The sequence below is a fragment of the Vanessa tameamea genome, chromosome 23 (assembly GCF_037043105.1).
Source record: "Vanessa tameamea isolate UH-Manoa-2023 chromosome 23, ilVanTame1 primary haplotype, whole genome shotgun sequence".
Classification (NCBI taxonomy): domain Eukaryota; kingdom Metazoa; phylum Arthropoda; class Insecta; order Lepidoptera; family Nymphalidae; genus Vanessa; species Vanessa tameamea.
The window spans coordinates 5583323-5596009 of NC_087331.1; the positions used below are offsets into that span (position 1 = coordinate 5583323).

At 31.5% G+C, this 12687-nt stretch overlaps 1 protein-coding gene across 1 annotated transcript; it reads right to left on the reverse strand.

Annotated features, from left to right (window-relative positions):
• Positions 1-1260: 1260 nt before the first annotated feature.
• Positions 1261-10444, reverse strand: LOC113401929 (uncharacterized). Its single transcript, XM_026642007.2, has 2 exons — positions 10345-10444; positions 1261-2411 (listed from the first exon to the last, which is right to left on the reverse strand). Exons 1-2 carry the CDS (start codon positions 10354-10356, stop codon positions 1422-1424), a joined length of 1002 nt encoding a protein of 333 aa, XP_026497792.2. The 5' UTR covers positions 10357-10444; the 3' UTR covers positions 1261-1421.
• Positions 10445-12687: the final 2243 nt, after the last annotated feature.

Here is a 12687-nt window from a genome sequence, read left to right on the forward strand (position 1 = left end):
TTTTTATGAATGCGTTCCATTAAAATAATATGTTTTCAAACAGTTTTTAACTACATAAATCCACGAACAAATAACCTGGGATTATTTTTAAGGGTTACATTATGGCTTGTTAACTTATTAGTTTAGATCAAAATTTACTGAAATATTAGAATTTACAGCATATGGTATCTAAAATTCCGAATTAACGTCCTACACAAATTGAGTGTAAAAAACATAAAAGTCGCTCAAGGTAAATTCAAAACACATAAACATGGATCAGAAGGGCTCTAAGGAGATATTTACTTCCTTGCTAATCTTCCTTGAGCTTCGTGTCTCTGAAATAACAATCAATTAGTATGTCCCAAGTCCTTTACGTAACGATAGGAATTAATTTACATTATTCAATAATAACGAGGCAATTGTTCTTAATTACATTCCAAATTAGGTGTATTAATAGATTCATCCGTTTTAATTTCCAAAAATTTCTTACTTTTGGTAATATATTACTGATTATTAGTTATTATTTTTCAACCGTCTGATTGGTCTAATAGATTATTTTTGGTTTATGTCAACAAGTAAACCTCATTAATAGCCTGCAGTTAGACACATTGTAATTTAACACACAAATGACTTAAAGACGCACACTCACGAATTTACATAATATAATAGGCATATTAACAGCCTGTAAATCTCTCACTGCTGGCCTAAGGCCTCCTCTCCCTTTAAGGAGAGAAGGTTTTGGAGCATATGCCACCACGGTGCTCCAATGCGGGTTGGTGGATACACATGTGGCTGAATTTCGTTGAAATTAGACACATACAAGTTTCCTCACGATGTTGCCCTTCACCGCTGAGCACGAGATGAATTATAAACACTAAAAAGCACATGAAAATTCAGTGGTACTTGCCTGGATTCCAACCCGCAATTATGGGTTAAGATGCACACGCTCCAACCACTGGGCCATCTCGGCTCTTATATAATATGCACTATAACAATATCCTCTATATTATAGCTCTCTAGACTCCTGAGTAGCTGATATTCAGTAAGAGAATAGTCATTTTCACAGACATTTCAAGGTGTTATTATATTAATAACTTTAACTTTTCTAAGCTAAAATTTCCTAAACGTTAGACGAGTTACTAATAATACTTTAAACCAAAAATCGTTGATTTAAACTCTTTCCTAGATATTTCAATTTTTTGGTTTTGTTTTGGAACATATAATTTTATAAGTTTAAATCAAAACAGGATAGATTAAATCTTAAATCAAACCAAAGTCGTTAAATGGTAACATTGTATATTATTTATAGAAAAAAAACATCAACAATCTTAATAATAAATAAATCAACTACAACATGAAGACCGTTGAAAATGACTTAAAATTAGTTAACAATATTTACAAGGCACGGAACTCACACACATTAAAGCAGACATACAGAACAATTAGTGGTGACTTTTATGATGAATGGTTTTGTACACTGGGATTTTGACAGGGTAAGGCTGGGGAACATGGACTGTTACGGTTTTCTCAATCTTAATGGGAACGTGTTTCTCTACGGGGTAGGGGACGTGCTTAACAACGGGGTATGGAACTACTTTTTCAATTGGAATAGAGATTTCAGTTTCAACGGGAACAGCTACGGGCTTGTGAACAGGAACCTTGACGGGATAAGGATGAGGAATGCCAATAAGGATAGGCTTGGGTACGTTAACGTGAATCGGCTTGTGGATAGGGACAGTCACGTGTTTGTAAAGAGGCACTTCAACGGGATGCTCCTCGTCAATGTGTTCTCCCACTGGAATAGCTTCAGCGTGTCCGAAGTTGTGTTGGTCACCATATTCATGGCCGCCATCTTGCAAGATAAAACCTTGTTGACCGTTGTTTCCATGTCCACCGCTTTGGCCTCCAAAACTATGTCCACCATAATTTCCATTTCCTTCTTCATTACCATGACCAGATGTATCACCTTGAAAACCACCATGACCAGCATCACCACCACCAAAATTGTGTCCTAGGTCATGGACAGCTTGAAGATATGAATCTCCCCCAAAGTTTTGTTCGCCGCCGTGGCCGCCAGCGTCAAAGTTTTGCTGACCGTGTCCCGAGAAATCTTGGTTTTGAGCAATCGCAAAGGTATGATCATTGCCTTGACCACCGGAGAAGTCGTGAACTTCTTGCCCTCCATTAAATCCATGACCGCCTTGACCACCAGAAAAGTCATGACCGCCTTGACCACCAGAGAAGTCATGACCGCCCTGAGCACCAGAAAAATCGTGATTTTGTCCTCCAGAAAAGTCATGACCTCCGCCTCCGCCTGATGGAGCAGCGAAGTGGTAACCTCCACCATTATCTCCTAGCCCGTTGTTTCCTTGATCATATCCAGAGTCAAATCCGGCCTTGCAAGTGGCAACTGCCAGCGCCAGTAAACAAACCTGCAACAAAGAAATTATTATTAAAATCTTTTTAATCTATATCAGAAAAATTCGTACTTAAAATAATTTTAAAACTTTTTTTTGCGACGTATTTTTAATGGTCTGTGTTGAAACGATAAATTTTGTTCATATAAAAGTATTTAATATCATAAATCGGGCTTCTATTTTTGATGCCATGTGTGTCAATATTGTCATTTTTTGTGTAAGGCCGACACTTGCCTGACATTTATATAGTTAAACAAAAAGCAATTCATTGTCAAGCATTGTTGGGAAGAGAAATAGGCCGGGAGCGGAAAGCGCTGATGCAATCTCGTTAAATTTATTTAATTGGCAATTATTGAACGCATCGCTAGCCAAGCGGATCGGTAAATCATCGGTTCTGGCTCTCAAATTTTAAAACCTCCACACGAAAGTTTCAGTCGCGGCAAATTAGTCCGAGAAGCGGGTTTTAGTTCGCGAATGTGCTTCAAAAAGTATGAATTTTAAGGACGTCGAATCGAACTTTCAGCGTATGACGCTATGCAGTGGCGTATAACTTTTAAACGATTTTAAATAGTTTTTAAATTTCCGTATTACTTTCGTAAATTAAGTAAAAATAAAATCACAGATAATATATCATTTCAATTTGTGTATGTGAAATTTTCTATATCTATGAAAAGGCCGCTTAAATTTTTGAATATACATCGCTCAAATACCACGTGTAGCAACAGTACCATTGTATGTTTTGACATGAATTTGTACTATTATATTCAGCGTATCTCAGAGAAGATTTGTGGCTGAATATTATCATACAATATAATTTAACGTATAATGTAGCCATGGCAACTAGTACCTACTAAGTAAGCAGATTGAACAAGGAAGAGTGATCCCAAGAACAGTCAAAGAAATTATTTAGACGAATATTTCTTTTAAATTCCTTCAACAGCAACAAATGTAAATGACAGGATGAATTGTTACATAAATTACTTCGAATTATAAAAGAAGTTTAAAAAAATATATAATATGTCTTAAGCTATTTGCGTTAAACATATAAATGTCCAATATCAAACAAATTGAGACTATCTTGGAGCTCAACTCATCGCAGACAGAATAATCATAATCGGTTCACATAATACATAAATGCGGACTGCCTCACAATAAAATACAGGCACATTTAAATGAAATAATTTAATCCAACAACGGCAGGTCTGTATCGAAACTATAATAAAAAATATATATATATGAATGACAATTCAAATTGAGAACGTTCTCCTATATTGAAGTTCAAAATTAATGTTAAAAAATGCTCATTAGAACAAAAGCACTTTTGCCTAACACGCGGGGATGTTAGAATTCACGAGGCAAAGGTCATATATTTAAAGGCCTATAAATAGCGAATATTAATTGATAAATCATTTAACGTGAGTGTTAATAAAAAATCAGGTTATTTTGAAATGTACTTCCGTGTTCAATAAAGTCACCCATTACCGTTTTTTAGACTTTTAAATAATAGCTATTGAATAATGTTGCCAGTTTTTTATGTAAAAAATCTTCGGATCGTTTTATTTCAACCTTTCACTTTGAGACCACGATCGCTTGTCCATTGTGCATAATGGAGTTACTTATATAGAGCTATAACAATCAGTACCGAAATTTTATATAACTGTTACATTGTAATATTTTTTTTAATTTAAAAATTAGCCCAGACTAGCTCTCCGTTTGGTGTAATCTATAATTTTAATTGAGTTTATGTTTGATGTGTTATTTCCAAGCTGAATTTGTAATACAATTTTAATTGCATTTGTGGTGATTCTTTGATTGTTTGCAACGTTTTTATTGTTGTGTGTCAGTTGTCATTTTTGGAGAGATCTTATTATTACTTCAGTATATTTCGATTTCAATATAATTGTCTTCTAATAAAATCATATTTAATTTAAAAAATATAAATATTATTTAGAATAGAAATGTAAAAATAAATAATCGAAAACATAAATGATATCGTCTCAAAACATCAACGCTTATTGAAATATAATAACTTTTTGCTGGCAATCAATAAAAAAACACTTTATAGGCTTTAAATAGGCTTTTAAAAACAGTCTTGAATCGTCATGTTACATAATTGATTTAAATGTAAAGCTACCGGTTCCGAATGTAGTTTCGACCGAAAAGAACCTTCACGTGAATCTTTTTCACCAATTTAAATACACAGCAATGATATATTATGTTATTAAAATAAACTAATACTAATTCCACATTTTTCTATCATCTATAAGTGTTCAATACTTCAATTTATTTACCGAAATAAATGCAAAATAACGTACAATCTGATTGCCCAGTTGATATTATCTTTCAACGTTTTCGAGTTTTTATTTTAGTTCGAAAACAAAAACGTAATTGGTTAGGACGTGGTATTTTGTTTGAAGATCTTTTATATATTTATATGTGAATTTATAATAAAACATTGAAATGTCATATACTGCCACCGGTCGATTAGGTATCGTTTCCATCGAAATGAGCCAGAACTTCTGTGCCATTTGATGTACAACTCTAAACTAGTTATTGCCTAGAACTTGTATTAATTTTAAAATGTTGAAAAGGAATGCGCGACAGCTCTTATTAAATTGGTGTACTTATTCAGAAACAAAAGCGGCTTCGCATAATGTCGACATCATCATAATCGATTGAATAGACATACAGTATATGAAAGTTGCTTACAACTGTCAGTAACGTAACATAAACAAAACGAGAATATAATAAATAAGCAACTAATATACGATTCATTGAATTCACGTGTAAAAGAATTAAAAATCAAATACCAAAATTATACTTGTAAAATAAACGAACCCAATACCAATATAACTTTGTCGAATAAATTGATTTAGGTATTAGCTTTTGGTTTGTCACACTTTCAATTGATCCCTAAATTTGAATGAATGACGTTACGGTCTACTGAACCCGTTATGCCATTGAACTTATCGTAACAATGTAATCTTACATAACACGAGTAACTTTTCGTAATATAATCGTAACAGTCAACAACACTTAAAATATCCTTAATAGTCAAAAACTCTTTCAATTTAAATAGTACACCTAAGATTCAAATAATAGCCTCTGCATAATTTTATTAGTATGAAATTGGTACTATTTGTTCGAACAGGATTATCATGTTTTAAGCTGTCCGTTCCGTACACATGACTGAGTCGAGAAACTAACTTTCTTATTCCTATCTCAAAGGATATTAACATTGAATTCCGCACCTTTGATCTTTTCGTCGATAGAAGGCGTTGTCTTAAACTATGCTATCTTTGTAAATCTATTAAATAGCGATGGAGTATGTATGCGGCCAATATTATTACGTAACTAGTAATTATAATCTCTGGCCCCTTATATAATTGCAGTTTTTAAATATTACATTCTAGAGGAATTTAGCATATATGTATATAGTAGTGACCCAAACAGGTACATATTACGATGTTGGAGCTAAAATCTTTAGTGAAAATTAGATATCTACTACTACTACTCCAATATATTATTATTTTATGTATTGAAAAAAATACTCGTTTTAAAAAATATTAAGGTATAACCAAATTCCCCATTCTTGATATTTAATTCGCGTAGAAAAAAACAATATGGAACCCTGTCTAAACAAGTTCCTTACACTTGCCAGGCTATTTTATATTAATATGCGATCCATTTTGACTTCGAACTGGACACAGATTTTGATAAATACACGTCCGAAAGTAAAATGGAATTCACAGACAGCTATTAAATATATAAGCATTAGTGAACGTCCCTTTTACCGGCCTTTCTCGTGCAAACGAGTTTGTTAGATTAGTTTAGTCTAAACGCTTAGACCTAGTTCACAATGGAGAAAGTGCTCTTGTCAGGTTATGTTATGCATATGAATGGACTCTGAATTTCTTTTTTAGTGATATTATTCAATCTAATTGACGTTTCCCTTGCACGTTGGATTTATTAGGGGTAAATTTTGTTGACCCTAATTTGCAAATCGCTTCCATTTTGCATCTTTATGTACAAACATGATGTGTTTACCTGAGATTGTAATCAATAGCTCAGTCAACTTAAACGTCCTCTAGGGGTTTCGTAGAATAATGATGGATAGAATAACAAAGTAGCTATGTGATCTTTGTTTTGTGATATAAATGGAAAACACTTCTGGTTAAATACCACCACTGGTTAATCTACCACAATCATCAATGGTAGGCTGAGTGAAGTAACCTAAAAACAGCAGAGTTAAGTAATCGCGATGAATCATTAAAAATATTCATATAAATTTATACATTATTCGTTTATACGTATTCTCAACTATCTACGAGTAAATTGTATTCAATGTCCTTATTCGGTTTAAAAAATAATTAAGACATATTTATAATAATGATTTTTATTACGTTACTCGCCATTCACTTTCACTCTGAATTTTTAGACATTTAACAATTTATAAAATATTTTCTGATGTCGTAAATATTAAGTTAGTTTATTGGACAAAGTAGGAACTTGTCATATAAATTCGTAAATTAAACCACTTGCCTTAATCCTAGTGATGTCTGTTAGTTATCGATCTGTTGCGAACAACACTGGGTTATAGCGGGAAATACAATGTTAGTATGATAAAGTATTTGTTGATTTATGGATACGATAAATCAATTTAATTATATTTAATTAAGATACGTAATTGGTGAACAAATTATCTCGTGAGTCTCATACCGTTTTTGGTACAATTTACCTTCTGAATCGGTGGTAGTCTTGCGTTTAATATATTATTATGAAATGTCGATTCAAAGATCTTATATAAGGGCCTGTTAAATAATAATAATGCTTGAGTATGAATACGTTTCTGGTTTTGTCGCGTTAACGTAAACGTAAAAGTTTTCGTTTTAAATGTATCGAAAATATGCACACGATAAAGACATTAACAATTGAGTTTTATAAATAGTTACCAACTTAAATCATGCTTTGTTATATATCATATTAATAGCTTTCTTTCTCTTGGACGTAAACGACATTGTAGAGAATCTTTTTAGTTTTTATAGTAATTTCACTCTCGTTTCATTGTGAGATTTCTGTTAGCTGAGAATGTCGAGACGTTAAATGTTAGCATATTTAATAAACTATGTAATAAGTTAATCACACTACGTACCTACCTACGTTTTGCGTCATTTAAAGCAAATGGCTTTCTTTTGAAATAAAATATCTTCAATCGAAATAAAATCAATATCGGCATATCAGTTATTATTCTACCCCGAACATGTAATAGAATTAATTTACAATATTATATTGTATAGAATTATTTCGACACAAATCATCCCAGCTTACAAACCCTAAATGGATAAGATACCACAACAATATACCTCAATATATCGATATAGTCCCATTACTACTCGTGCTTTTGAAATAGGAATAAATTGGATTCTCAGTCGATTTTCACATGGATGAGCTCCTAACCGGGCAATAGTAATCGTTCAATCGACTTTGAAACTGGAGATTTTCCCTTCACTATTTTGTGTTACCATTTATTTACGCTAAGTAAAATATGGGATCGCTTTGATATCGATATAAAAAAATTGGTAAAATATATTTTTATGTTTAATTATCTGTGGTATTTACCTTTGTAATTAATAAAATCATTTATATCATAATTATGAATAACCAAAGTAAAAATTAATTTGAAAAATAGATTATTTTCGAGACTAATCTATCCAGGATATTTAAGTGCACAACTCGGACAACGTCAATTTGCTCACTATCATAGTCTGATGGAACATTCTAGACGCCCGGAAGAAATTAGACGCAAGATCGACTTTTACATGCTTTTCTATTAATAATATCATAATATTAAAAAGTATTGTATCTATAAAAAAAGCCTTCATAATATACATAAGTAGTAATTAAATAAAGAACAGAGATATTAATTGTATTATCAAAGGAAGAACAGAATTAGCCGTTGCTTATATTTACCATAAACAAAATTAAAAAAGTGAATATTAAATTCATTCGTAATTCAAAAACAAAATACGTCAAGCGTATCTTAAAATCGGTACAACTGAAGTTTGCATACGCAAATGAGAAACCTCACGGTATATTTCACGGTTGAAAATGTTTAAATGCTTAAAATGTATCTCTTAAAATTGAAATGTTCTGTTATTACATGAAATTTATTATTAAACTTATATTTTGTTAAGTTAATTTAATAGCATGTTCTGGTTGCTGTGTCGAATGATACAATTACGAATTGATATCATTCGTTTGAATTATAAATTAAGTAATTAGTTCGAGGTTTAGAACTAGTAACTAACCTACCCTATATCTCTCCCATAAACCATCACCCATAAACCATCACTAAGCAAAAAATCACATCGATCAATGGCTCCGTTCCTGCATAAAAGGAGACACCGACATATCAATATAATCTTTCATAATTATTAAAAAAAAAATTCAATATGCTAACTGACATTATAAACGCGAAAGCGAATTTTTACGTTTTACGTCATAACTAAACCTATCGTCATGAAATTTTTCATGGACATCAGGTAACTAACTAAACTAAACTAACTTAGTTATGATATATCTAGATAGTAAGGTGTTTGAAAAATTGTTAACGAAGCAATCAACTGACAATAGAACGTATAAGATATAATAAAAACTTATATTTTTTTAGTTTAGTTTTATATGTTCCTACTTTATTTATAATAAACTAACAGTCCTTCGGGTCAAATATATATAATAATGTATATAGACGAGAAGCAAGCACTTCGAAATAGTAATTTTTCAAGACTAACTTATATTTAAAATTTGTTTTATTTGTAGACGCTACCAAAGAGAGCAAGAAAGTCATTTCATTCTTTATTTATTTTTTTAAAACACACACACTGGTTTTTTTATGCAATATTATGTCCAAATTAAAAAAGTAATGGTTCAAAATAGTTTTATCGCACTACATTCTTGTACTGGAGAAAATATTTAAAGCTCGACTAATATATCTTAATACGGTCAACATAAGAAATCGAATAGATTTTTTTTTAAATATAATATATTTTTATACATGGTAAGCTTTATGGTAAATAATTACTTATCTATTGATGTGTGAATATCGGCGTTTATTGGGTTAATTAAATTTCCAGTTTAATTATTTCCCGTTCATTAATCTTAATGCCGTATGATACTTTCAAGATTAATATTTTTTAGAATGAAATGATACAATATTATATAAATACTAGATCAATATTTGATTTTGTTTTTCTATCCCTACCTGTATAACATATTAGTTGCCGTTTATTTTCTTTGAAAATAATACAAGCTTTGTAACCTTTTTACGTTTAAAAATACTTGGTTGAGTTTAATCATATAGCTCATAAGTGTTTTGTTTTTTAATTTAAAGTTTTAAAATTTTATGCTAAATATTTTTCGAAGACCGATTAAAGGACCGACAACAAATAAAAAAATTGATACAATGTCATATTTCTTTTTGTTGTATTTAAGCTTTATTTTTTTTAAATTATTTTTCTGTCATTTTGAAACAATTTTATTTATAGATTATGTAAGTGTCAGCATAAAAATGTAAACAGATTAAATCGCATTACCGGCGTCAGTTTTCATCCTTTGTATAACAATAGAACGCTTATTTCTATTAGCGTTATATAACAATTAAAACATTTATACACTTGTTACGTAACCATATCAACGCGACACGCAAAAACTTTTTAAAAATTAATGACACACATACAAAGAAATTGAGGAGACCTTAATTAATATACTCACATACGTCAACTCACACATTGATGTCGTCATTTCGAAAAATAAAATTTGGAAAATTATTTTTGGTCAGAAAAAAAAATGAAAATATTTATTTTACGAGTAAAACGTTTTAAAAATTAAAAAAAAATCCGAACTATTCACACTTCACCCACACATTAATATAATATATTAAATAACTTACAAATGTCTTCATGTCGATAAACTTAGTTAACGGCCGGTGGTAGGAAGCTATGTGATACCAAACAGTTGATGTTCCAAGTTTTTATACAAGTCGGAAGTGATTGTCGGTTCTTAGGAAAACGGGAAAGGCTTTATATCTTCGAGAGTGGCTACAACGTTCTGAATATTATTGTTTTTTTGACATTATAATTGTTTCATACTATTTAACTTACAGTAGCAGTTTATATGGACTTTTTAATTCATATTATATAATCTATGTAGTTTTTAACATTTAAGAATTAATATATAAAAACTCTTTCGGAAGGAACGTTTTTGTGGCTGATTTCGTCATGGTTTTAAGTTAAGATGATTTAAACAAAAGATGCAACAGCTTAATAATACTCGCGTCGTGACTAACTGACTAACAGAACTAAGTGACTTTAAAATATCGTAATATTATATTTTAAATTATCTCCATAGCTGAGATGAGCAGATGGTTCATAACACGTGATACTAAACCAATGATTGCAGTTCCACACTGGCAAGCAACTTTGAAATTTAAGTAAATAATTGTATCCATCAATCCTTGGAGGAGGACCTATTTGGTGGACTGTACTATAAACCTTATTCAAAATATAAAAAGATGTCTCAGCCCAGTAGTTACAGGCTGTTAATTTTTATAATCAATATTATTTACAGTAATTAAACATATGTATTTATATTTTCAGTGAAACTACTTTCGTTATCTATTAAGAGCGACTTAAAAAATAGATAATCTTAAAGCGCCTTTGTCTATGGGCGGTGGTGACCACTTACCATAAGGTGGCCCATATGCTAGTCCGCCAACCAACGCAAAAAAAAAAGTGTCTAATGAATATGATCAGATGCAGAAGCCCCGACCGTGATGGCCACATCTTTTTTACACTGGAATTATTTAATCAATTCTTTACACTATCAATTCGTGATCACTTAAGCTGTTGTGTCCTTGTACTAGTAATAACACTTCAAAGCGTATGACCCTACCTCTAAAATAGAGTCACTACCATATCAACACAACAAATGAAATTTAACACTAATAACAAAATAAACCTCTAAGTTACTTTATAGAACATTTTTTTTTTCATTTCAATATCACATAGAGATGAAATGATCTAAAAATTTTTTTGGGTATGTCTTACTGATAAGACTCACAGATGTTAGTTTTCTTATAGAAATGATAAAGCCAATACAATTTTATGACAACATCAAATGAATGGACGGTTATTGTCAAGGAAGTCTCGTCAACGAGAGCGTAAGAGTTTTTATTGAGTTTTATTACCTCAGTGTTACAAACCAACATGACTGCAGAGATCAGGCGCATGATCAATGGAATTTCATGCTTTCCAGGTCATAGGAGATAGGAACTCGCCATTGTATGTAACTAAGTTCGTGACTGTAAATGCCGTAAATTTCAACTTTCTTAGCTGGAATAAAACAAAAAAAAATTGTTATGTTTGTTTTTCAATCCAAAATATAAACATATCAAGTGTACCCTCGTAAAGCCCGGCTTTTTAGTACAAAATTTAATTTATAAAACAAATAGGTTAGCGGGCGATCATATGGGCCACCTAATGGTAAGTGGTCACCACCGCCCATTGACAATGGCACTGTAAGAAATATTACCCATTCCTTTTTCCATTAATATGCTATATCGTTTGTGCCTGTAGTTACACTGGCTCACTCATCTTTTAAGCCGGAACACAACAATACTAAGCATACCTTCTTGACGATGGAATGTACGATGGAGACGTCTAGGCACCAGATAGGTTTGCACAAAGTGTGCACCAACATAGGTGAGATCTTTTTTCCCGGCGCTAGACCAATGGATTTATAACCTTTGTTTTACGGAGATCGACCTCGAATTTGAACATTTAAAAGCAACTGTTGCAACACAATTTGACCAATCAATGAAAATGTCAAATCAAAAATGTTAATGAAATATTTTTTCATGGAGTTTTTTTTTATACCAGCTGCTCTGTTGAAGCTCAACCGCTAGACAGTCCTGACAATTGATATGTATAAATCGTCAGTGGAAAAAACGAAATACGGAAGAAGATCGTATTTTCTTTTATTAAACGCTATTTAGATCAAGCTAAATTATTATTTTTATTTAATGCCAAACTTACTTTTTTTAGGAAATATTTTTATACCTTTCTTCCCGAACTTACCATTTAGCCTTTTTGCCTACTAACAATACATTTTTAATTATTTACATGTCTACAAAGATTGTCAAAGCTGAGAAAAAAAAATTAGTAAAGTAGTATGACGTTACACGCACACAAAGATTATAAAGTTGGCTCGTTTGCTTCAGTTCTTTTGTAGTGTA